The 26,814-nt window shown below is 45.7% G+C and overlaps 2 protein-coding genes across 2 annotated transcripts in view; both read right to left on the reverse strand.

Moving 5' to 3' along the window:
• The window catches only part of ANKRD60 (ankyrin repeat domain 60), an 11,513-nt gene extending 9,752 nt beyond the window's left edge, over nucleotides 1–1,761 (reverse strand). Inside the window, exon 1 of the mRNA XM_044919053.1 lies at nucleotides 1,745–1,761. Coding sequence (XP_044774988.1) covers nucleotides 1,745–1,761 — 17 coding nt within the window. The remainder of the gene's footprint in view (nucleotides 1–1,744) is intronic.
• The window catches only part of LOC110569887 (serine/threonine-protein phosphatase 4 regulatory subunit 1-like), an 80,857-nt gene continuing 54,986 nt past the window's right edge, over nucleotides 944–26,814 (reverse strand). Inside the window, exons 6-19 of the mRNA XM_044918712.1 lie at nucleotides 22,362–22,469; nucleotides 21,249–21,314; nucleotides 18,617–18,775; nucleotides 17,868–18,052; nucleotides 16,315–16,775; nucleotides 14,062–14,255; nucleotides 11,308–11,403; nucleotides 10,253–10,438; nucleotides 9,833–9,994; nucleotides 8,813–8,913; nucleotides 6,495–6,615; nucleotides 5,564–5,698; nucleotides 2,933–3,074; nucleotides 944–2,134 (exon numbers count right to left, since the gene is read on the reverse strand). Of these exons, the coding sequence (XP_044774647.1) occupies nucleotides 1,977–2,134; nucleotides 2,933–3,074; nucleotides 5,564–5,698; nucleotides 6,495–6,615; nucleotides 8,813–8,913; nucleotides 9,833–9,994; nucleotides 10,253–10,438; nucleotides 11,308–11,403; nucleotides 14,062–14,255; nucleotides 16,315–16,775; nucleotides 17,868–18,052; nucleotides 18,617–18,775; nucleotides 21,249–21,314; nucleotides 22,362–22,469 (2,274 nt within the window). The 3' untranslated portion in view covers nucleotides 944–1,976. The remainder of the gene's footprint in view (nucleotides 2,135–2,932; nucleotides 3,075–5,563; nucleotides 5,699–6,494; nucleotides 6,616–8,812; nucleotides 8,914–9,832; nucleotides 9,995–10,252; nucleotides 10,439–11,307; nucleotides 11,404–14,061; nucleotides 14,256–16,314; nucleotides 16,776–17,867; nucleotides 18,053–18,616; nucleotides 18,776–21,248; nucleotides 21,315–22,361; nucleotides 22,470–26,814) is intronic.

The following is a 26,814-nucleotide window of genomic DNA, read 5'->3' on the forward strand; positions in this document are numbered from 1 at the left end:
GGGGGGGCAGAACCACATCAGAAAAATCTCAGTTGTTACAAAAGAAGAATAAAATGTGAGCCTTAAACATACTTTTTGCAGAGACATTACAGTCTTAAAAAAAAAAAAAAAAACAAAACTTTGCACTGGAAAGGCATTCATATTAAGTTACAGACCATTTTTAGTGTATAAGCTGAAATTTTTAAGGTTGGATTTTTTTACCAGAGTCTCTACAAGCACATTTGTTTCAGCATGCAAATTCTACACATCACAACACAGACTGAGGTTATTTTTTTTTTCCTTAATGGAAAGTGAAGCTCTGCACAGAATACAAAATTCCAGGTGAGTAATTCTACTTGCTGCCAGGTCAACAGATTTTAACAATATGACAATCGCAATTTCTAGACAATAAAAAAATTAAAAATTGTTTGTTACTGAAGCAAAACAATGTCTCCATCTATTTATTTTAGGCAAGTATTGAACACAAAATGGACTGATTGATTTTTGTTTCTCCTAATACGTAGCCTCCACAATTTATTAGCTCACGCTCTGCTGGAGTTGCCCAAATGCTACCCTGGGTTACAATTTGAAATTCTCACACATGTACCTTATTTTCTTTGGCACAGTATAGATTCCTTCCTTTCTTTTTAAAGAATCAGCTCAGTGGAATTTGGGGGAGGGGGACAACATCCTGTATACCAGGAAATTCAATATATAGCTCCAGAAATTTTATTTTTAAAAAAGGGAGAAAGAAAAGACAAGACAGACAAGAAAAAGATCCAAGGAAAGAATGGCAATAGCAACATGCCCTTTGCGGCCAGCTCTTGAACCCCAAATGGGCCACTCCTTCCTTCCTTTATGCCTGCTTGCAAGAAGATTAAAAATAGAAGCAAGAAAAATAACATGAGCCTACATGTTATACAGAACTTAATGAAACGTTTATAGAATCTCAAATTATTCACAAAAACCCTGTTTAAGTTCTAGAGCATCTTAGTCTAAATTTTAAAAGCATGAAACCTAAATTCGGTGTACTTAAGTCAAATTGAAGAGTGTCATAATTTAACTCCCAAATCCCTGACAAGTATATGGACTGATCAGAACTGTGGGTTCCTAGTCTGTTAAAGATTCTAAAGCATTAGCTATAAAGTCAGTATCCGTGCATCTCAATGATCAATTTCCCACCTGCATTCTTAAATGTAGGATAATAAATCCATGTAAGAATGAAAAATCTTTCTACTTTCTGCCTCTGTGAAAGGCCAGTACAGCTTTATGAATACAGTCACCGCAAGAAGGGGAGGGACAAGTGCCTGAGGAAAAGTTCCAAGTACAGTTTATACAAAAGTACAACATTAGAAAGACTGCCATAAATCATTCTTTACTAGATTTCCTTAACTATCACATTTTTCAAAAGTAAACAAATTGGGCTATATTTGCAGCACTTCAAAGTGGAGCATAAATTTAAATGATGTATTTGTTCTGTTCACTGATAGGAGGCTAATATTACGTTAATATATTTTCTTCCTGTCAGGAGTTATTTACATATGTACATTATTTCAGTTAAAAATAAAATGTAATACCATAAACTATATTTTACAGGAAAGCATGAGGGAAGCCAAATATGCAAGTCTCTTAAAGACTTAAAAGCTCCTAATAAACTACTTTATTTTGGGAGGAAGGGGGCTTTAAGTAGTATAGTCAGTCTGTCATGGAGAAGGCGATCTGATGCTATGGAGACCCCCGTGCCCAGCTAGCCACCTGGGGCTACAGCCTTGTCGCGGGCATCCCGATCAGCAGGCAGGGGCGCAGAGGGTGGTGCCCGTCCCAGGTGCAGTCCCTGGGGCGGCGGATGGGAAAGGGGTCATCTGAGTGCCCGCCCTCAAAGTTTCAGAAATCTTTCTTCCCTCGGAAGGTGTGGCACAGTCAGACCCCTGACAAGCGGGGGTGAGCGGTATGTGGCCACGAACAACGTGGCCGCGGCGCGCGGGATCCCAGGGCGGCTAATTCCGTTCTGCCAGCACAGGCCTGTCTGCGGTGCTCCGCCGCTTTGGTTCCAGGGTGGCAAAAAAGGACACATCTGGGTCCCGGTCTGACTGCAGAGCCAGGACGGTCTCTTCAACGACTTGAAGATGAGGGTTACCGGCATTTCTCAAGTACGCTAAAGAGAGAAAACGGTAGTTTGGCTCACATGCGCCTTGAACTGGGCTCCGAAACAGACTCGAGTGCTGGGGGGGTTTTAAACCACACCTCAGGACAATAAATCACTTCACAGAGTAACCACATACGTAAGGCCTTCGGAATGATAGATAACATGACTGCTTTCGTCAAGGAGTAACTTCCTCAATTTCGAAGATGGACTCCCAAGAACGGCTATGCGTATTTTTTAAATTATAGTTTAAAAACTTTGCATGTCATCTTTCCTTCCCTCCACTACCAAAGAACGGCCAGTGTGTGGCTGGCAGGGAGGGGAACAGGCGGCTGGCAGGGCGGGGCGGGGCTGGCAGGGCGGGGCGGGGCTGGGGGCGCGGCGGGAAGACAGGCACTTGCCGGGACCGGCTAGAAGGGGTCGGCTCCGCACGTGGTGCAGGTGCGAACTTGCCGTCCAAGGGACGCAATGCTGCGTCACGTCCTATTCAGGACGTAGTAATAGGCTGCAAACCTCACCGTAATGAAGGCTTACGTTGGCTGCCTTTCATAATGTCTGTGTCATAACTCAACGTTTACAAAAGTTTCCCCCATTTCTAGAAGACTGTGAAGTTCTGCATTTTACCATGAAGCTCATTAAATGTGAAAACTAAACCACCATTTTATAAATAACAAAATATTCTGCATAAGAGTTAATACATCAATTTATATAATGTCTGAAGTATGCGATCAGACAAGTTTCTAAAGAGGAAGACTAGTTGCTGCTTGGTGAACTTTAAACTGTGTAAGTTCGGAAAAACGGTCCACATACCCTTTTCCAACAGCGTCTGACGCAGAGCTTTGGCCAGCAGAACCCTCACATTTGGCACAGGATCTGAGGCAAGGCTTAAAAGGCTGGGGAGCAAGTGTTCAACAAACTGGTCCACAGGGATGCACTCCTCGTTCACCACCGCCTGCCACAAGAGAAAGCCACAGCCAAAGAATTGATACGTTTCCACAGTGGTCAGCAGGTTTCTTCTAAAAACACCCTTCCACAATTCCAAAGAAGTAATTTCGGGGTCTGCTGGTCTGAGGTGTGTGTGTGTGTGTGTGTGTATGTGTGTGTGTGTGTCTGAATCTTAAAATCTCAACCACTGAATTTGGTTAGAAACACAGTTAACAATTTCTAAGTCCTCACCAAGGACTGGGTTATAGGTGGTATAAAATTTGGTGAAGAAAATAAAGGATTCTGAGTCAGACAGGCCTAGCTTCAAACCTAACTAGGTCACTTACTAGCTTCATGGCCTGGAGTGAGTGGCTTCACCTTTCTGGGCCTTGGTTTCCCCACCTGTAAAATGGGGAAGTGGGGGGGGCGGGATGGCAGATCATTTTTGCAAAGAATCTAGCAAAGCGCCCACCAATGAAGGCTGAGGGCCCTCCCCTCTGTTACTCACCAGAATTCGGGTTCTGAGGGCCGGCGCCAGGCCTGTCTAGTGCCAGCCAGCCCCAGACTCCCATGCAGGCCCGGCCCCCTCTGTGAACACCTGAAAAATGCTGCCTCGGCAGGCACACTGCCACTCCGCTGACAGAGGCCTACAGCTCCCGGCCAGCCATGGAAGCCAGAGTGAGCCCAGTTTTACAGGGGAGGAAACTGTGGTCTGGTGTGGGGCCACCGCAGGTCTCCTAGTCAACGAGCACCAGCGACTGGGGCGGGGGGGGGGGGGGGGAGTCCAAACCAGGCATGTGGATTCTAAATCCTGCACACCTTCCCGCGACAGGGTGACAAGAGCTGCAGGTGTCCACTAAGTGTTTCCCAGGTGCTGGGCACATGCGAGGCCAGGCAGAGGCAGCAGCTCGTCCCCCTCTGCAGCGTGGGCCCTCATCAGCCCCCAGGTCAGGCTCGCTCCCCCGAGCAGCATTGAAATAACCATCAAGTGACCCCCCCCCCTTCCTTTTGTCTGTCTTGTCGTGGGTTTTCTAAATCTTATTAATAATTCGTGAAAGCGCATACACACTGATTTTTCCTGAAGAAAATTAGTGGGTGTTTTTTTCCTTTTGTCTCATCATGGATTTTCTAAATCTCAGATCAAGAATTAAAAGACAAAAGCAAAGATATCTCATTTAGGGGCGCCTGGGTGGCTCAGTCGCTAAGCGTCTGCCTTTGGCTCAGGTCATGATCCCAGGGTTCTGGGATCGAGCCCCGCATTGGGCTCCCTGCGCTGCGGGAAGCCTGCTTCTCCCTCTCCCACTCGTTTGTGTTCCCTCTCTCGCTGTGTCTCTGTCAAATAAATAAATAAAACCTTAAAAAAAAAAAAAGATAACTCATTTACCAAGACTGATATGGACTTATGGACTGAGCCCAATCCCTCATTTACAGGATTGGCTTCTTCCTCACAGAAGTCTGTGGCGTCAGGCCTGTGGTTGTGAATCTGGCACTTTACTCAGCCACCCACTGCCCTTTTCAAAGCAGACCACGAAAGTACCCTGTGATGCCCCGCCAGCTCAACAGGGGGCCCTGGTGAGTCCTTTGGTGGGGGAACTGGGTATGAGGGTCAGCCAGAGTCCAATTACAGCTTTACTGTAATATTGACAAAGCTGGGTGACAGGTTCATGGAGAGTCCATACTATTCCCTCCACCTTTGTACATGCTTGAAAATGTGCAAGGGGAAAGGCTAAAACTTTTTAAATAACAGGTTAGCAGAAAAAAAAAAAAAAAACACGGTGTTAACACTTCCCGTGTGCTCTTGATCAAGTTACTTAACCTCTCTGGGCTTCAGCTGCTTCACCTTAAACAACTGGTCTGAAATTACATGGGTGTGACATGCTTGATACACGGCCGATCTTAACCGCCGAGGATCAGATGTATGTATGATGAGCTACCTGGCATACAGAGGCGTCCAAGAAATGGCAGCCATCAGCCCCAGCCAATCTGACCCGCACCATTTCCAGGACACTAAGTAGAGAGGGTGACCAGAGATGCTGGACAGCTGACATGAACTTCACTTCAGAGGGATTCAATAGTCTCTGCCCTAACCTACTGCTCTGTTCTTCACCCCACCTTCCCTGCCAGGCAGCTGGCTGAGGGCAGGGACAGGGATGACCACAGCCCTGGACTGGGCACGGCAGAAGCAGGGCTCTGGGCCTCGCCCTCACCTCACCAGATGGAAGGTGCTGGGGGAGGAGGAGTTTGTTCACTCTGTCTGCAGCTTCTAGAACACGCCCGGCACACAGGAGACATTCAGTCAACATCTACAGGCCGAGTGCACAGATGGGTGGGGTAACCCTGGGCCGATCATTCTGCCTGACTGGGCCGATCACAATCTCCTGTGAGATAAAGGGGTTCGGTCCACTGATCCCCAAATTCCCAGCTGGTATTTCAGGGCTGGGATTCTGTGTCTGGTGCATCTGATATCAGTCCACAGTAACATAAGCCCAGGGGAGATTCCCCCCAGGCCGTGCTAACCTGACAAATGAAAGCGAAAGCTTGCCTTCCAACCCACTTAGCGCAGTGCCGGAACCTTACGATGAGCTCACTGATGAAATTTAACCCCAGTGCGCGCTCACTGTGGGAGTAGAACTTCTGCAGAATGGCCACCACCTGTGAAAAATATCAGAGGTGCACATTTAAAATGCTGCCATCTGTTTGAATTATGAATCCTACTCAAACAGAAACCAGACATTTTTATGCACCTTTAAAATGAATCTATAAGCAAGGGAGAGAGTCATTTTTGTCACGGTCATCATTAGAACACAGAGGAAAAAAGATGTTCAAATATATGACAACGCACATACACACACTCACCCACGTGAAACCCTTCATAAAAATGAAATTTAAAAAGGGACCGGCATTAGAAAAGAACATTCTTAATCTTAAGATTCCAAATTTTACAAAATGGTCCCTTGCATAATAACTAAATCATTACCTTTCAGAACATGTCATTTTTATAAAATTGTAATAGCATGAGAGTACCTTAGTGAATCAGTATTTTCAAGTGACAACCCCCCCCCCCCAGTATTCAACTGTTATGAGCCCACATAAAACAGGATCAGCTCTTCTACATTGGAGCTCTTGCTCACTACTTTTCTACAAAACCATGCTGCCGAGTAAGCCCAATCTGTGTTTAAAAGGAACACTAAGCCATGGTTTGAAGGGTTTCTTACATAAAATGACTTATCTACAATTTCTATCACTGAAGCGTACAACTTAAGAAAAAAACCATGTTATGTATTGATAAAACTGTAATACATTTCCCTAATTTCAAAATTTAAAAGCTGGTTTCATAGGTATACTGAAAAATCAAGAGCAGAAAATAGAGGAGTTAAAATGGAAGGAACATAAATATTCCTATTTCCAAAAAGCACAAACAACAACAACAAAAGCCATGATTCCTTACTAGTTTGAAGGAGATCCACCGAACTTCAGAAACTTTATCTGCACACAACTTTAAGGCAATATGCATTAAGTAATCATAAACATCATTGGGATTATAGAGTTCCAAAATGAGTATCAGCTGTCTGAAATTAAAAAAGAAAGAAAGAAAGAAAATTATTTGGGGGGACAAAAAAAAACACCTTACTAATTTCTCTTTACTCTCACTTCATCTTACAGACAAAAATAGCTAGGCTGGGAGATTAAGGCAAATGAAGACCCAGCAAGGCTTTCCATCAGTGAAATGCCAAAAGCAGAAAGCTGAGTGAAATACCACGCAAAGAAAAAGTGGAAAAAAAAAAATAAATCTTCATTCTTCATCTCATGCACTCAAATCAAACAAAAAGGAAATAAATTAAACTTTGTAAAACAGAGGCTGAGAAATTTATGAATAGGGATACTATTTCAATTTGAGGTTATCGGTTCGAGAGCACATAAAACTTTGCAAATCAGATAAGGTAAAAATAGGCAGGCCGCTGAAGTTCCCAGAGATGCCGGGGCGCAGGAAGGCTCGGGGACCTCGCGCCGCCAGGCCCCGGCCCCCAGGCGGCGGGCAGCGAGCGGCGAGCGGCGGGCGGCGGGCGGCGGGCGGCGGGCGGCGGGCGGCCCTGCGCGGTCCGCTTGCAGAGAACCGCGCGCGCCAGCTCTTCACTCCGAGGGAAAGAAAGCGTGCGGGAGACGGCTGGCTGGAAAAACCTGCCACCAAAGCTTTCACTGTTTTCTAAATGGGGATGGAGAGAAGGGTATGAAAATAAATGGCATTACTTCCACGCTGGCAACGAAAGGAAATGAAAAAGAGATTGGAAGGAAGTTAGAATCAGAAACCAGGAGTGCCGGTGAATACTTTCGTATCAAAAAGCAGTTTTCAGAAAAATGATACCAATATCATGGTCAGGGGGAGCACAGAATTCATATCAGTGGCTCTGGCTTCAATAACCACGGCCGAGATGGAAGATAGCCAGAGCTCGGAGATAACGCTGTCGGCGGCGCGAGCCCTGCCGGCCCGGCCCCATCCCCGTGCCGGTCCCCCGGCCCCCGGCCCCCTGCCCCCGGCCCTCGGGAAGCGGGTCAGCCCGGCCCCGGTCTCTTGGTCGCGATCCTGGCCCCGGGAAAGCGGGTCAGTCGGGCCCCAGCCCCAGCCCCAGCCATGAACCCGAGCCCCGGGTCCGTTCCGCGGTCCCGGCCCCCATTTTGGCCCCATCCCCGGCCCCCACCCCGGCCCTCACGCCGGCCCCGGGGAAGCAGGTCCGCCCGGCCCGAGACGGACCTGGCCGAGTTCCCTTGCACGGCCGCTAGAGGGCGCGATGCTTTCATGGAAAACGTGGGCCTGTTTTTCTCTCAGAATGTAAACTGGGAACACGGCATAATGACTAAAACCTCAATCTCTCAAATTAAGCATAATGATTAAAGATCACAGCAAAGAGAAAATCTTTTAGTTTGCCCCTGGCATCGGCCAAATCATATCCTGAATAGCTGCAAAAGCCTGATGGATTTCTACAGCAAAGATAATGATTTGAGAGATTTCTAGTTGAGGGTAAGAAAAATGAAAACTAAAGCTGGGGAGATAAACCCCGGGCAGGGGCAAACTAACACCAGGCCGCCCACCGTCACCACCAAATGCACTCGGCACCGCGCAGAGCACGTCGCAAAGCACGTGGCACGCCTGGGGAAGGGGACTTTAGCTCTTTATTCAAAGCTTTAGCTCTTTTAGAACCGGGCACACCTTTGACATCTCTCCGGCCAGCACAAGCCAGGATTAAATAAGTCCTTCACGCACAAAATGACGTGCAGAAAGCAGCCACCTTGGGGGACGTTTTTATCTAATAATCGTCTCGTCTGGGTGAGACCTTTCCGTGTCTGTCTCTGTCGCGTCATTTTCTTTAGAAGCTGAAGAGCATACACCACGCTGTGCCCTGCAGAGAGGGCTACACTCAGAATGTTCAGAAAAGCTCTGGCAAAAACTCTTCCGATTAACAGGAAAATACTGAAGAGTGGGTGATTCATCTTTTATTTGGTTCGAATAAATTGCCTTATAGAACAGCAGAACACACTAATTCCACAGTGACTCGAGCCCTGTCTGCATCTGAAAATGAATGTCTCCCCGGAGACCGTGGTATTTGTAACTTAGAGCTTTGGAATTCACTTTATCCCTTAATAAAAACATAATCTCTTTATCCGAAAGAACACTATTACTGCTAGTTTAGAAATCAATTATAAGGTAGGAAAATTAAGAATTATTCCATCTAATTTGCCTTCTCATATCCCCAAACAGGTTTTACTTACTCTGCTAGTTCATATCGAAACCTCCAATTCCTGCTGTTATCGGTCACTACAAATTCTTGAAGCTGATAAAGATATTCTCTCCTCTTGTCTTCATGAAGCAACTATTTTTTAAAAATGTATACATAAATAAAAATAGAGAATCTCTCAAAATGACCCCAAATATACTGTCTGATCACACTTGAAGTTATACACTTGTTCCCGGCAAGAACTGGGCATTCCCCTAATGCCTTGAACTCCATCCATCACCTGGGGTGGCTGTGAAATTAACGTTGCTGGGAACAGACCTCACGGGGACCCCTGAATGCTTCCAACCTTTCCCCCGGTTAGTGTGTGTGCTTGTGTGTTTCCACATGCCCCCAGCTCTTACTTCTCTCATCATTTCCTGCCTGCAAACAACACGTATGTGTGTGTGTTCCGAAGACACCGCCGTGGCTGCTTCCCGGGGAGCTGGCTCTGCTCGTGTATGCCGGCACCACGAGAGAAAAGCCAACCCAGTGCATCATGCAGCCCAGTCTGTCAAGGGCAGCTCGTGGTCATGTGGATGCAAGTAATTAGTGTCTCTAGGTCATTTTTAAAGTCTTATTTTTACACTCATCATTCCTTTAGGAAAAAAAATTAAAAAGGCAAGCAGGGAAGCAGCAATGTCTTGCGGAGAAAGCCCTTCATGCAGAACTGAGATTGGGTTTCGGCTGGGCTCTTCCCCTGGGTGACTCCGGGCACGCTGCGCACTACCCCCCGGGGGCCTGGGCTCCTTCTCCCTCACAGAGCATGCTAGGCTACATGTCTGCCATCCTCCACAGAATTAGGGCTCCAAGGGACAGGGAGATTACGAGGAAAGATATAAAAATATTTACCCATCACTGAAAGAACACCCACTGTAAAGACTCTGGATGGTATAGTTCAACCGGAGAAACCCAGACTAGCTGCTTTCTGTTGTCCATGGACACTTTCCACAGCCCGGCTTTAAGAACTGTTTTGAAGAGGGAAGGTTTGTTTTTTATATGTAATCCTTCTTCCTACCTTTAGAAAATCATACAGGTGTTTAAGAATTCCTATTCGTACTTCATCCAGGTCCTTTAAAAATCCATTGAAGACGGGCACCAGGTCAGCTGCTGTGAGCTGGTCCCCGAGAATCACGGCCAGCTCGTGGATGGAAAAGGCCAGGGTCCGACGCACCTTCCACTGGTGGTGCACAGGAGGCCAGACAAACCAAAGAAAGCAAGCACAAGGCCATGTTACCAAGAGCGTTAAGTGGCGCTTCTAGAATAAACCTGACACTGCCGGGCGCTGGCCGCCACGGTTCATTTCATCGGAGCCCCATCAATGCGGCAAAGGCACCCGCAGCAAATACAGGCCAGTGAGCCCCGCCGCGCTCGCCTTTTCTTCCCCGGCAGAGGGCCACCCCATTTCCATGGGTGCCTCTGAAAGGGCTCCTTTTACCTGCACGTCGGAAGCCAGCGTTTCGTACGTGTCTCTCAGGCAGTGCCAATTTTGCCTGCCCAGGGTGAGCGCCACCCCGGGGAGGCTGTAGGCGCAGTGTTTGGCTATGTCAATGTCGACAGTCTGGGCGCGAGCGGGGTCGGTCATCGACACATACTGATCGAGCAGGGGTTGAGGTATTATATCCTGGGAAACAGCAGAGAAAGGAAACCATCATGCTTGCAGGAAAGAAGGAGAATACTCAGGAAAAACAAGGGGTCTGGGACTTGGGGGTGAAAACAGCAAAGCAGAGATGTCAGGGGAAGAAGAGGCCTCTGAGAAGCTCGGGGCTCTGGACTGGCGGACTTCTTGGTCTACAGGTGAAATTTTCAACTGGGACGGAACGATGCTAAAGCAAGGCCCACACTAATCTTTTCCCAATTCGTCTAACATTTGATATCCCAGAGAACAGTGTGGGCACCAAGGTTTGGTTAGCCTGATGCACACAGCTCTTGAAAATGGAAACACTCTTCCCTTGTAGCTGCCCAGCACCTAGAGCCCCGGCCCGGACACGCCGACTGTCACTAGCTTTTTCCAACTGACGGGACAACGCCTTCCTATGACATCACTCACTTACCTTCTCTTCCGTCAGGACAAGGGGATATGATAATTTAAAACATTTAAGAGTTCTTACATAGCACAAGAGCCTAGCCACAAGACAGAGCAAAGACAAACACAGGTCAATCAAAGAATCTGTCAAAACCTTTTCAGACAACAACAAAAAAAACCCTGAAATGACTTGTATAAATAGACAATGCTAATGTACAGATGTCAGGTTTTTCCTCCTATTTGACTTGTTTTATTAAAATACTATTCTAGATTGTTCAAAAGAGACTTTAGTACTCCTTTAGAATTTGTTTTTTATTAAGTTAGAGAGGAAATTGTAGCAACACAAATGAGTGAAGCTATGTCATTAATATTGATGGAAGAAAAATATCTGGTTCCCATGGCCATTCTTAAATTTGACTCCCAGAAAAGGTGACGCTTTGAGCTGCTTTTCTTTTCAAGGAACAAACCTGTAATTTAGATTTACTCTCCTCAAGTGGGGCGGGGAGATGCCTCTGCTCCATCTCCAGCTGGTCAACGGCCCCATCGCAGGGTTTGCCGGGGTCCTGCAGAGTTGATTGGACACGTTAGCAACTTACCCCAAACAGAGAGCCATCCTACCATTCTCCCTTCAAAGAATCGTCTTTCGGTGCTGGAAATGACAAGTCAGGGGTCTCTCTCCAGATATTGAAAAAGACATCTGCACAGGTATAGATGACATGGTCAGTGATTTTAAGGGCCAAGGCAAACAGATATCATGCATTTTCATCTCAAGACTGCTTGAGGCCCTTAAAGAAGACAGGCTGGATGTCCATGAGGAGCGACCACTTGGGTCTGCACTGACCATTCTTTAAGCCCCAGCGTCCCAAGGTGGTTAACCAACCCCCTTTTAAGAGTCACACGATTAAGACAGAGACCACCACAGACGGCAGGGCGAGCAAGCACGTCCAGTATTTCTTGGGAGCTGGAGATGTGCAGCAATGTGGACCCGTCAGGGCGGATGGACAGGCAAGGAGAAGACCTGTCTAATTTGGGGGAAGGCGTGGCCGATAAAGGAGTATTTACCTGGAAAACTATCCTCGATTTTCACATGTACAAACACTTCTAATGTTTGCTGATGAACCTTTACAGTAGGTTAACAATTAAAATGAGCACGAACACTCAACAGTGACATACTGGTCTCTGATCATTGATTACATTAGCGGAGATGGACCTGACCTTCTCCTCCACCCGTCACATGGGCTCCCACGTGCACTTGAAATGTCATACTGTCTACCAGCTTAATGGATCCTGACAAATCAGCTCAATATATGATCCAGGAAAGTCGATTAATACACCGATAGATGCTTCGTTTGCTCGGAGGCACACTACCACGGCCTTCAATTCCCAAGATTTTCACTGAAATATAGTGCTTATTTTAATAGAGGACAGGATAAAACAAATATTTTGGCATGATAACCTAAGACCTCAATTTCTCCACGTTCATAAATTCATATATATTAATGTGTAATAAATCATTATTCTTCTTTCGGGAGTTAACCTGGTTCCAAAGTCTTCAGTGCAGTTGGCATGAACAGCACTTACTCCAGGAGCCACGTTAATGGTTAAGTACACTACCACAGGCCAAAGCCACCTCCAAAGGCATTGTGAGGTCATCCCCCCAGAGAACCACTGGGCAGCCAAAAGACACAGGTGAGAAGCAACACACCTCCCCTCCCCGCCCTGCACAGGGCATCGCGCAACTCAGATGATGCACTAAGAAGGCAGGGTAGAAGCAGGGAGCAGGGTCAACGTCAAGGAGCCGAGTTAACTAACCAGCCCCCTGGCCTCAGCCGCTCTTCTGTCGTCTCTACGAGACAACACCATCCTTATCGTTTAAGCTCTCGGAGTTTTTTGGTCCCTTTTCCTTCTTTTGCAACTGGATGCATCCTGACTGATCCCAGTGGAACCTAAGAATCAAGCTGCAAATTCAAGAGCCCTGACATCCCACAACATAAACCAAAGGTCTGCTTGCACCAGCCCTTCAAAATCCTTCATGCAACAGAGCCAACTTGGAGGAATCTGTTCGTTTCCCTTTCTCTCACTTCTGCACGTGACAAAGAAGCCCCAGTCCGATTAGGTCTCCGCCACAGTAGACGTGGCCACGCCTTTCTACCTAACATGTGATTTCCACATTCCAGGCAGCACGGGTAACAACAACCATTTTCTTGCCTATTTCTGAAAACAAACCAGCAAAATAGGATATCCCCTCATTTCTTACTAATCGAAGACAACTGTCAGCAACTCCTAAACACTTTATATTCAGGCTTTTAAGTGGGTCTTTTGTTTTGTTTTATTGGAACAGGCCTAGAGGGGAAGGGAGGTGGTAAGTTCATTTGGTTGCTAAGATAGAATTATCCACTGCGTGGATGGTGGAGCAATTGGTACTCTGGCCTTCAAGACCACGGGCTGGAAGAGATGATCCATCATGGCACAGGAAGTGAGGAGATGCCAACATGCCCAGGACTTTATGATCTTGGACCCCACCCTGATTTTAATTCTCTAGCCTCGCCCCCACCTGGGAAGGACCCCAGCTCAAAGTGGTCAGAGCAAGTCACTAGGAGTGAGGAGGGCATCAGAGCCTCCCAACCCCTCGCGAGCTGGAAAGCTAGGGAGACTTCAAGTGCGAGAGAGTTGTGGGCCCCTCCTCTCCCTGGATGTGTCTCACGGGGGCTGGTTCCAGGTTGCAGGATAAAAGCCACTGAGCCGCTGGCTTTTCCAAGTCTCTCCTCCAAGAAACAGCAGGCCAGTATCACTACTGGGGTGACCACGTGCCCAAAGAGCATCTCCAGAGCGAGGGCCTGACGCGGTGGTCCGCCTGCTGAGGCCGAGGCCGGCTTTCAGTTCTAGGAGCCGCGGAACCCACCTTGTGCTATTATGACTAAAAGCTGTAAAACAGCAGTGAAATCGGGCACTTAGATGGTTAATCCCCACAAAGAACTGAGACTCGACATCTTTGGAGAAGAGGGAAGGTACTCGTTGGTCTCTCCTCTCCTGTTTTTGTGGAGGAGAGTCAGGGTTATCAATCACCTGATTGATTGGTTGTCTAGTTATCCAAAACATGACCTTAAGAATAAAATTAAATTTGCCATTTATCATCTCTGCCAGGATATATTAATAAAAGAAAATGCAGCTTTGTGATTTCTGTCACATCGTCTGGGCAGAGGAAGAGGGCAAACACTTACTGTGCTTTGTAATATCCTGGGCTCAGAGAGCTCCTTCTGCGATGATGAAGCCGACAGAGCCGTCTGATTGTCCGAGGCAGGGCTGGGGTCGGAAACTGACCCCTCATGCCGACCTTCCATCGGCTGGTGCTCGGGCTCATTCACAGAGTCAAGCTGTGCGGCTCTCAGAGCAGCTGATAAGACCTGGACCTGAGCTGCAGGAAGAGAAGTTCCAAGAATTTTAATAACTTTATTTGATTTGTAGGAATTCACTTGAGAAGGATCTTCACAACAAGACAATCTGGATGCAGGCGCACCACACACGTGCGCACCTTCCACACATCTGTCCCTGCAGTAAGCATGCTCTGGAGTCCCAGAATGAGCTCTTGGGGAGGTGGTGATATTTAGGGCCATTAACTTTAACTATTCCAACTAAACGCCAGCCATGCACAGAGCATCAAATCTGAACTCGAAACGCCTCAATGAAGACAATTAGAGTTTGCTTCCATCATCTCTCACAGAAAGACAACACACTGTTCCTGAAGGCCAGTGTCTGGGAGGTCCACCTACTCGGTGAGGGGGTCCTGCTCCCCCATGTATAAAGGAGGATTGCTGCCTTCTCCGCACCTCCCGCCCAATGCACAGAAATCGATCCATCTCCGTACACACAGATGAGTACAGATCTTGCTCACCAAGCCCCAAGGACTATTCATTTGTCCACAGCATGACTGCTTGAGACCCTCCTAACAGCAGAAATGACATATTTCACACACCTTTCTGTAAAAACAATCTGATGTGCGTGTCCCCAACCTCCAAACACACACACATACACACAATAGTTCCTACATCCTGTTTTCTACGAGGTAAATTCAACAGACCTTAAGATTCATTAAAATGTTTAGAGCTCATAGCTGGCTCCCCACTCGGCCCAAGACAAGGTCCCACCTCCTTAGTGTAACCCATCAGGCCCTTCGCAATGGCCCAAGTCATGTTTCCAGCTGCAGCCAGTCCACAAGTCCCCAGTGTGTCGTTTATTTCTGAAACTTTCGGGGTCACGGATCCCTCTGAGCTCTGATGAAAGCTATGAAAATGAGGCACACACGTATGCGCAAAATTTTACAAACGATTTCAAGGGACTGGAAAGAACCCTCTGACACATCCCTCCCCACTTCTCTGCGTGGTGGGTTCCGAGCTGTCGTCTTTTGGGGCCCACATGAAATGCCGCTCCCTCTGCAAGGTCTTCTCCCAGACATTTCCTCTGGCCCCAGGCGTCCTGCCCTGTGCTGCCACAGCACATCCCACCGCCTCCCGGCCCGGCCCCGGCCACACCCGGTACCAATGGTGGCTTGCGGAGCCCCTCCACGAGACCGCGTGCCCGTCACTGCTGCCCCAGCACCCAGCCCAGGGCCCACCACTGAGATGAATGCTGCTTCAGAAATGCGGTTTCCAAAACCAGAAACCAAAACCTTTGTCTATAGCTATTAGAAGTGATATGTTACACGTGCTCATTCCTTTGGCAAACATTGACTTAATTTCCTTTATAAATTTAAAGAGAAAGAATAATCACAGGGCTAACTGGATTTTCACATTTCCTTTCCCGAAAGCTTCACAAATCTTTGCCCGGCAACAGCAGCAAGTGTTGTTTTTCCCAATCTCCCCAACCCAAGGAAGAATACAAATATAGCACTGTTTAGAGCAAGAAGAGGCATGATAATGGATATGGATTGCGAGGCCCGGCTCCCAGATCAGACGCTCAGTGGGAGCACTAGTCATAACATGAAAAACACCCCAAAGAAGAAGTTGTACTTTCCTTTGCTGTACAAAGACAAAAACCTTAAAGTTTGGCTAAGGGCCGAGTTAATAAGCTCCAAAAGGAGCACCATCCTTAGCTGTTAATAACGAGAAAAAGCACTATAACGTGGAAAATGATGTAACAGCATCCAAGCAGCTAATAAAATTTCCACTGTTACAGATATGCCCACAAACTCTGCCTTTCTATTAGGGCTGCCTTCAGCCTTGCACAGCTGCAAAACAAGGAGGCAGAACCCTTTCAGGGCCCTGCACAGAGGTCCCCAGGGCTCTGGCAGTGCTGAGGCTGAGACCCTCTCCTGGCCATCTGTGCACAGTGGACATGAAGTGAGCGCGCGCGTGCGCGCGCGCACACACACACACACACACACACACACACACACAGGTGCAGAGACACACAGGCCTGGCTAACGCCCAACCCAGAGACACCCTGTTTTCTCTTTAATCACAACGGACAACGTTTACCTTGAACATCCGGATCATTCATCAGATGCTCCTGCAGACTATCGAGGACTTTCTGAATCTCGCTCCGGGCCACACAGCTGTGGTGCATGGTCTCGGGCCTGCTGCAGCCCTTTTCCTGGGGCCCAGCCTCACTCAGAAATAGCTCTAGGTCCTTGCTTATGTCAGGGAGAGGAGTTCGCCAATAAAGGAAATTACTGAATACATCCTCAGGACTCTCTGGGCAGGTACAGTAGCCCGGTCCAGGGTGGCAGTGGATGGGGAGGTTGTCTCCATCAGGGAGCTTCAGGGAGGCACCGGCCTCCGGGGAAAGCCTGGCTGACTCAGCTCCAGTCAAGGCAGACTCTTCCACTGAGTTTGCCATGAGGCCACCAGAGGAGCTACTGCTGTGCAGGAGATCGCTGGTTCCTGTTGATGCGCCCTCCGTGGGCAGGTCCAGCTCCGTGTGTACCAGCTTCGTGGAACTAGGGGAAGATTGAGGGGAGTACTTTTAGCGCCATATAATGGACTGGAAGTAAAATGGGAACACGTGAGCTCCACGTCCTCCCAAGCCCGGTCCTCCTCTCTACCTGGCGCCCGACCTCCTGTGTCTCCCAGGGCCAGAAGCTCATAAGCTCACAAGAGCATAAAAGGTCCAATCATCCCCCTCTGCCCACCTGGGAGTATTATGTGTGCTGAAAATATCTCGCACAGTTCAGCCGATCCTTCCATTCTACTCAAGTGGTGGATGAGCCCTGGCTTCTGCTGACACGCCCTCAGTGGGCAGACTGCATGCACTCACTGCTCGCCAGTACCTCCACCAGGGGGCAGCCACCGGGGCACAAAAGCCCCCGAAACCACTGGGTGAGTCCTGAGCAGGAAGGTGCTGCACACAGGCCGGACACAGAGCAGGAGCTCAGTGAATTTTGACGGAGACAGATGGAGGGAAGGATGCACCAGTGGTAAAAAGAATATGTACTCTCTGAGATGTAAAGTATCACTCTCCTGCTCCTGTGTGATGCTAGCAGGGGAGAGACGCTTACCAACGACCTCAAATGGTCTGGTTGGTGTGTACCCATCAGCCTCCGAGGAAAGATGAGAAACTCCAAGATCAATCACTAGAACTTACTAGAAAGGCAGGATGGCGTCCACTAATGGTGGGTCAGGACTGTCACCTGTACGTGCAGGTAACATCCTATATTTATGGGCATGTAACACTGCATGGTACAAACAGACATTTGGGAGACCTCACATCTTCCCTACGTAAATTATCCAAAGAACTTCATTAATCAAAAAGTAAGAGAAAATTTTCTTTATAGGTTATTTAATCACTACTCTCAATGAATATTTTATCTAAATTTAGGAGACACAGTAGCTTCATTATTTATAACCCAGTAGTCATGTTTCAAAATCATTATTGCAATTACTTTTGCTTCTTTACATAATTAAAGCTCTAATATCCCATCTTGCCCAGAAGGTCACTGTTACTAAAACTCCAGACAAGATAATTGCTAAAATTTTAGGTAGACACTTAAGGTGAAGCGCAGGCCCTGGTAATTATCCTGCTTGGAGCTCACCAGGCCGAGGAAGTGTTACCACAACTGCCCGCACTGGGTGACCCGGAGGCGAGAGCAGAGTCCAAATCCTGAGCTGGTGGTCGGATGCTCAGGGTGCCGTCTTCTCGAATATAGAGGCCGGCCCTGGAGGGGTTCGCAAAGGTGGAAATGAAGGGGCCCAGGGACTGGAAGGCAGCCTGGCGCACCTGCAAACAGAGAGCACAGCGCGGTGAAAGTGGCGTCGGCCAGGTGTGACCCAGGCCGGGCAGCTGGCCGACCACCAGGCTGGTCGCTGTCCGCCGAATTAGGTCCAAGCAGATTTACCACTTTCTAAGGCGTTCTCCAAATTCCAAATCGACTCTTTTCAACAGAAATAAGGAGAACTTTAGTACCATCACGCAGTTTTTATTCTTCTAGAATTTTAATTCCACATCAAGCAAGTCCAGACTTCATAAAGCACCTGACCAGACCGTATGAATCATGACAGGCGTGTTTGTGAGAGTAACAGCAAAGGTCACTCTCCACTGAGTGTTTCCCTTCTCACTCCTCAGCCCTATGATGTCCGGTCACTACAAATGTTAGGGCGTGTGCCCCCTTCTTCACAGGCACCCAAGCTTTGGAGATTTCAAGTGCTCCAATCCCCACGAGGTCTAAGTAAGCCAATCAGGAACCGAAAAGACAAAATACATAGTCACAAGTCCAGAGGCCAAGATGAGGCCAGTCAGCGAGCTGCGGCTGGGGGCCCACGCGGCCGAGCTGCCCGCACTTACCCATCGGCAGGGGTCGCTGATGAGCTTGATGAAGAGGGGTGACAGCTGGGCTCTGCGGACCTCGGGGGACGCGCTGTAGGACACCGCCAGGAAGCACTCCGCGCAGGCTTTTCGCATCCCCCAAACATTATCTGAGCAGAGCTCAAAAAATTTTGGGATCTACCAAAGCAAATAAAACCATGCTACTCAAACCTGGCTACCCTGAGGAAGGGCAGAACCTTTTTTAATGATGTAATTAAGGCACAGCCATAAATTAACGACCAAGAAGAGGGAAATATATACTAGTCTAAAAGGAATCATTTGAGACAAAGAGAAATTATGGTAAGAAAAATAAAGAAACATTTCCTTTACCTCTTAATTCTAGTAAATGACTTGGTTAAAAGGCAGAATGACTAATATTCACATAGCTATGTGAATTATATAGAGAAAAATTGTGAAATGACCTTGAAATTGAGTGGATATCCCAACTAGCTCACCCATCCAGGTATTACGATCTTTAACTAGGGTCTTTTAGTGATAGAAGGTATATTGTTAAAAACCGATAGTAATGCAAATAATTCCTGTTCACAGAAATGCAAATTGTGTCCAGTGGAATGCACCTGATTATCACCCTGGATGCTGAGCAATTTTGAATCCCCTTGCAAGGTCACTTCAGTATCCTCTGGTCTGACCATACATGTGTGGTACTTTGAGTTCTCCATTAAGCCAGGTATTGTACCTTACTGTTTCCCTTGTGAATAAATGACTTAAATAAAATCTTTGGCATGTTCGCTTTCCATCTGTATGAAGGTCATGATCACATCGTCTTTTAAAATTTATCCTTTAATGGGGCGCCTGGGTGCCTCAGTCAGTTAAACATCTGACTCTTGGGGCGCCTGGGTGGCTCAGTCGTTAAGCGTCTGTCTTCGGCTCAGGTCATGATCCCAGGGTTCTGGGATCGAGCCCCACATCGGGCTCCCTGCTCGGCGGGAAGCCTGCTTCTCCCTCTCCCACTCCCCCTGCTTGTGTTCCCTCTCTCGCTATGTCTCTCTCTGTCAAATAAATAAATAAAATCTTTAAAAAAAAAAAAATCTGACTCTTGATTTCGGCTCAGGTCATGATCTCAGGGTCATGAGATCGAGTCGGGCATCAGGCTCTGCACTGGGCATGGAGCCTGCTTAAGATTCTCTCTCTCCCTCTCCCTCTGCCCATTCCCCCTGCTCCTGTGCTCTTTCTCTAAAAAATATTAATAAATAAAATTTATCCTTTAAAAATGAGGCTCTGTTTTTTATATCCTAATGTAAAATAATCAGCCAAAATGCCCCACAAATGGGAATATATGATCATGGAAATATCCGCCCACAGGAAGGTTAGTATGTTGGTCACTGCTGTTCTTCATTCAGATACATTAAGTAGAAGACAACAGTTGCTGTACATTCAGAACGACAGCCCACTAAAAATTATTTTGGGGTCAGAACTATGCTGACATGGCTTGCACTTGAAATAAAATAAAATGAGCTTCTGAACTTAAATTTAAAAATCAATTTAAAGAGTATACTTTTTTGAGGTTAAATTCTAACCACACAGGTTAGATATCCTGTCCAATAAAAATCCTGTCCAGTAAAAGTCAAATAAAAATACAGGTTGGATATCCTGTCAAATAAAAGTGGCAAGCACTTATTTAGCATAGTTCTGCGTAGGCACCAGGGAAACAGAGCTGAACATGATAGGGTGAAGATCCCACATCAGCAAAACTATAATGAGGTGTGATAAGAGACACGCATGTACTCTGAGCAAAATGTTATGGGGATGCTGAAAAGGGAGAAATTAATTCTCTCTGGCACAGTGGGTAGGTGAGTCTAGACAAGGAGAGGACTTGACAGAGGCATATGCACATTCAAGCTGGGTTTGAAGTGTGAGTTGGGTCCCACCAGGTGGGGAAGACACTGGAAAGAGAGGGGCAGTAATGAGCAGAGGTGTGGAAGGGGGAAAAGCAGAAAGCCTCAAGGGAGCTGAAAAGCCACCCACTGGCTAGTGAAGTGGTTCTCTGCCCTGCTGTGCATCAGAATCACGAGAGGATTTATCAGAAATGCAGACCCCTGGGCCTTACCTGCCTCCCCGCCTCCCTGCCCATCCCATGAGTCAGATGCATGGCCAAAGGTGAGACCTGCCCAGGCCGGGACAGTGTTCAGACTTGAGGAAGGCAGCTGGAGGTGAGGCAGGAAAGGCACTGATGAGGGGACCCAAAAGGCCAAAAAGAGTCTGGATTTTAACCTGTAACCTAGAAAAATCCCACTGGTCTTGAAGCCCAGGAGTGAGATGGTAGAACAGTGTTCTAGAAAGAGCAGTGGAAAAGAGACAGATAGAGTGGCTTAGACAGTGAGAAGAGACCAGGGAAAGCGACCAGTGAGGAGGTAGCAGCAAAAGCCCACAGGAAAGTGGGCTGGGGTGACATCCACGCCGTTCCATGGACCAGCTGCCTACCGCTTATGAAAAAACGTTGGCTTCGGAAGTCAAGAAATTTGGAACTGATGAATGCAAAATTGAGCTGTCATTCCAAAGTAACAGATTCATAAATACAAAACTTCACAACCAATTCTAAAAGCACCCTAAGAAATGCACTAGCAATTACGACTGGCAAAACTTCACATACCAAAAATTTCTCAGTGGCTTCTTGTCCAACGGCGTGACAAATATCACCAAAATTTGTAGCACACACCTTAAAAAGGCAAAAGGCATACCTGTTATTGTCTGCTTTTTTTTTTTTTTAAAGATTTTATTTATTTATTTGACAGAGAGAGACACAGCGAGAGAGGGAACACAAGCAGGGGGAGTGGGAGAGGGAGAAGCAGGCTTCCCGCGGAGCAGGGAGCCCGATGCGGGGCTCGATCCCAGGACCCTGGGATCATGACCTGAGCTGAAGGCAGTCGCTTAACCGACTGAGCCACCCAGGTGCCCCTGTCTGCTTCTTTTTTGTCTTCCCAAATTGTGACAGCCAACAAGCAGAAGCCTCAGGGGCAATGACTCCTCTAGCCAGGCACCTAACAAGCACTTACCGAGCCCACCACCCACACAGCCTAGCCCGGTGCCTCCAGCGCACTGGAAACAGAAGATTTACAACACAGTACCAAATCCTAGCACTTTCTGGCTCCTAATTGATCTCCATACATAATGCATTTGGTTAGCAATAAAGCGAAAGAGACCCTTACTATTCTCTGCATGGTAAATGAGACCTATCTTCTTGCCGATGCGTCATGAGGAGAGACCAGAGGGAAGAGGGCCGGTTACGCAGCAAGGAGGAGGAGGAGGACAAGGAGGCTGTTGAGGGAAGTGTGGCAATGGCCTTTGAAAGGAAGAATCTGGTAACCAAGTGAACAAGCGACTGAAAGGGAAGGGGAAGGCAGGGGTTGGCGTTGGAAGGTATGGCAAAGGTAAGAGGTTCTGAGCAAAGCAGGCCAGATCATGAAAGGCCGTGCATGTCAGGGCAAGGGCATCTAACTGCAAGCAGCAAGGTCCCAGAGCTGGTCCTTCTGTGTCTAAGAGCAACGGGCTTACTCTCACAGGATCTCGTCCTCAGGTCCCTATGCACGCCCTAGTTTCTGTAAAAATGGGCAACGCTGCTCACACGTTTTCCTCACACAGGTCACAGGGGCCACATTTCTCTTCCAGCCTGCATCTACTGAAGAAGTCAGGACACTTCCAAGGAATCGATTTTGAATTTTCTAACTTTTTGAATTTGTCAAGTTTTGAAACTATATGTCCCAACCTTCCGGACTTGAAAGAACTTCCCATCACCACACAATTCGCAGAATCGAGGCAGCAGCAGGCTTTCAACTGTGCTCTTGCTCAGCATGGAAGCCAGTTTGCAGATTATCTATAAATGAGAGAAAAATCAGAGTCACTTGAAATACGAAAGCACATGTATTGCACCACGTATCACTAATTAAATTCCAAAAGCTGATATTCAAAATATTGCCAAAATACCCAGGAAGTAAACACAGAACACCTTCTTTCGAGTTTTGTCAAGTGATGCGATCAATAGAAGGCCAAATTTTCCTCAAGGTTTACTCAGATAAGAGTCTGCCTGAAGCTCAAGAGTTGCCATTTGCCAGGTACCCAGCATATGTCTGAAACATCAATGAATACTTTTTGTGTTCTAACTCATTTTACTTCCCCCAAACCCTATGACCTGGGTATTATGTATCCTTACTTTTGCAGATAGGGACACTAACACTCAAAGAGGTTAAATGATATGACCAAAAACCCAGCAGTGCTGAGGCGGGACACACAACTGGTCAGAGAGTAAAAGCAACCCAGGAATTGCACTACTGGGTATTTACCCCCAAAATACAAAAACACTAATTCAAATGGATACATGTACCCCTATGTTTATTGCAGCATTATTTACAACAGCCAAAGTATGGAAGCAGCTCAAGTGTCCATTGACAGACGACTGTATACAGAAGATGTGGGTGTATGTGTGTGTGTGTGTGTGTGTACATATATGTATATATATGTGATGGAATATTACTCAGCCATAAAAAAGATGAAATCTTGCCATTTGCAATGACATGGATGGAGCTAGAGGGTATAATGCTAAGCAAAATAAGTCCATTAGAGAAAAACAAATACCATATGATTTCACTCATATGTGGAATTTAAGAAACAAAACAAAAGAGCAAAGTAAAAAAAAGAGAGAGAGGCAAAAAACCAAGAAAGAGACTCTTAACTATAGAGAACAAATTGATGGTCACCAGAGGGGAGGAAGGTGGGGGGATGGGGAAATAGGTGATGGGGATGAAGGAGTACACTTGTCATGATGAACACTGGGTGTTGTATGGAAGTGCTGAATCACTGGGTTGTATACCTGAAACTAACATTACACTGTATGTTAACTATACTGCAATTAAAATAAAATAAATAAAATAAAAAGAAAATGACTGGTAGGCACTGGAGAGTGACCAGGTGCTGGTGGAAACTGAAGGAAAGCAGATCCTTGAGAGAAGGAGCCATGCTGGGTAAAATGTGCATTGCTCCTGCTTTTCTGCCCAAGCACACCCCCTGTTCTGCATGGCTATGCAGTGTAGCTAGACCTCAAGCAAAAGTTATAGCTTTACTGGCTTGAAAAGTAAGAGAACAAAGAGTGAGGTTGCCAAAGCAGCCAAAAAGTGAGGGTAGAAATCCTGGGAAGGAAGGAAGGAAGCAAGCAAGCAAGCTAAAAAAGGGAGAGCCCCCAAATCTGTGATCAAATACTACTCTAATCCTTGGCTGAACTCGGAGCGGTGCATACACAGAGGAGATGGTAAGGTTCACAGGAAAAAGCCAAATGCTTGAAAGCAGAAGGAACTGAGTGGTTTCAGCTGCTGACTATTACAGAGGAAAGAGAATCTGAACTCTTTGCTAGAACAAAGTCAACACTCTTCAGAAGAAAGTAACTGAATCCAGAGTTTCTACAATGTTTCATCAGGAAGCTAATAAGAGGCAATAAAAAATTCATAGACATTACACTTATCATGATGAACACTGAGTAACCTATAGAATTGCTGATGTATAGAATTGCTGAATCACTACATTGTTCACCTGAAATTAATATAACTCTGTATGTTAATTACAGTGGAATTAAAATTAAAAACTTAATATTGAAAAAAAACAGGTATCTAGAAAAAAATCCAAAGACATGAGAGGAAATAGGAAAATGTGACCCATAGTCACAAGAAAAATATGTCAGTAGAAACAAACTCATAGAAGATCCAGACGTTAGCATCAGCAGACTTTTAAAAGGCTTTAAAGCAGCTGTTATAAATATGCTCAAAAAAAATATGAACTAGTCATACTGAATGAACAGATAGGAAATCTCATCAAAGAAATGGAAACTATAATAAAGAACCAACCAAGCCTGCTGGTAATAACATAGTTAACTTGGTCCAACATACCCTCCAGCACATAACAATTAGAGAATCTTGAAAAAAAATTAAAAACTACCGTTTGAGAGCCTGGAGAGCAACCAAAAGGGAGAAGCTAGAGGGGAGGTTATCCTTCAAAGATGAACTACAATGAGAAAGATCTGGAAGATAGATCCAAAATCTGTGTATTCAATTTGCTGAGATCTCTGGCTGACTGTTAAATTATACATGCATGGGGAAGATCCCAGGGGACCCAGCAAAGGAGCAGTGGCCGGAAACAAAGTAAAGTGAGCAGATATTTCAGCAGCTGCTCACCACCAAGGAGAGAGCAGGGAGGTGTAGACCAGACAAGACACATGCCTGCTACATCAAAAATCACTTTAGAGCACTTTATAAAATGAAACAGACATCTAGTACCGAAAAAAAAAAAAAATCACTTTAGAGAAATAAAACAGAATCCAGAGCCTCTGCAGTGTATCACTTGTAATGTCTGGTGTTCAATTAAAAATAACTACCTATGTGTTGACAGGAAAAGGTGACCCATCATAAAGAAAAAAAGCACTCGACGGAAATCAACACCAAGATGTTCCAAATGTCACAACTCTTACACAAGGACTTTTAAAAAGCTACCATAAGTATAACAAGGATTAAGAGGAAAATGTAAACATAAAAAACATATGAAGAATCTCTATATCACAGAGATACAGAAACTATAAAACAGGTCAGAGTGGAAATTCTAGAGTTGAAAGATACAATAACTGAAATTAAAAACCTAATGGGTAGACCTACCAACAGGTCAGAGATGAAGAGAGTCATTGAACTTAAAGACAGATCAATAAAAATGATCAAATCTGAACATCAGAGAGAAAAATGACTAAAACAACAAAAAGAACCTCAAAGACCTGTGGGGCAATAGGAAGCACCCCAACTTTGCGTAATCTGAGTCCCAGACAGAAAGGAGAAAGAATGGTGCAGAAAAAAAGTACTCAGAGGAACACTAGCCCAAAACTTCCCTAATCAGGCGAAGAGCATCAACACACAAATCCAAGGACTTCACAAAAGGCAAAGCAGGATAAGCATTCACTCTGCAAAGATAAAGAGAAAAATCTTAAGAGCAAGCAGAGAAAAGAAGGATGCTAAAAATATAGTACAGTATGCATGACAGCTGACTTCTCCAGAAGACAACAGGATGAGATTTTAAAGCGATGCCAGAAAAAAACAAAAACAAACCAATCAACCCACAAGTCAATATCCAGTAAAACTATTAGCCAACAGTAAAGGCAAAATAAAGGCATTTCTGGATAAAAAAAGAAATCTCATTCTCAGCCAATCAAGCTCAAAAAAGGACTTAGGTTCTTTAGGCTGAAAGTATGATACCAGATGGAAACTCAGATCCAGGAAAGAAAGGAAGAGTACCAAAAATGGTAAAAATGTGAGTATAAAAGGCTATTTTTTCTCTTTTCTTAATTTCTTCAAAAGATATAATTGTTTAAGTCAAAATTTATAATATTGTATTACTAGGTTCATAAGGGACATGTATGTCATAATGTATATGAAAACAATAGCACAGAGGAGGAGAGGGAGTGAATGGAATGACATTGTTGCAGGGTGCTACAGTTTTTCAAAATCCTCACAGAGGAATTAAGATATAGTACTATAAAATTACTCAACTAGTCCAAAAGAAGGCAGGAAAGAACAGAGGAACAAAAACAGATGAGACAAATGGAAAAAAAAAAAAAAACCAAAGTGGTAGAACTACCAAATATAATCAATAATTATATTAAACATAAACAGACTAAAGACTCCAATTAAAAAGCAAAAACTGACAGACTGGATATAAAAGCAAAGCCCACCTCCATGCTAATGAAAGCAGGAACACTTTAAACATAAAGATATTTGCAGATTACTGTCAGAGGTAATGTCATTCCCTAATAAAAGGGTCAATATAGCACAAAGATATAAACATAAAAGCTTTACATGCTTAAAAGGGAAAAGATGGACTTAAAAAGTTTTTCCTCCTTTATAATCTAGAAAAATATAAGCAAACTGAATTGAAGCAAATTGAAGTAAATAGCTTAAAAGGGAAAAGATGGACTTAAAAAGTTTTTCCTCCTTAATAATCTAGAAAAATATAAGCAAACTGAATTGAAGTAAATAGAAGGAAGTAAATAGAAAGTAGATATCAATGAAAAAGAAAATAATGAAATCAGCAAAACCAAAAATAGATTATTTGGAAATATCAATAAAATTGATAAAGCCCTAGCAAGACTGATGATCAAGAAAGAAAAAAAGGGGGGAGAAAACACAAATTACCAA

This window comes from Neomonachus schauinslandi, chromosome 10, assembly GCF_002201575.2.
Source record: "Neomonachus schauinslandi chromosome 10, ASM220157v2, whole genome shotgun sequence".
Taxonomy (NCBI): Eukaryota; Metazoa; Chordata; class Mammalia; order Carnivora; family Phocidae; genus Neomonachus; species Neomonachus schauinslandi.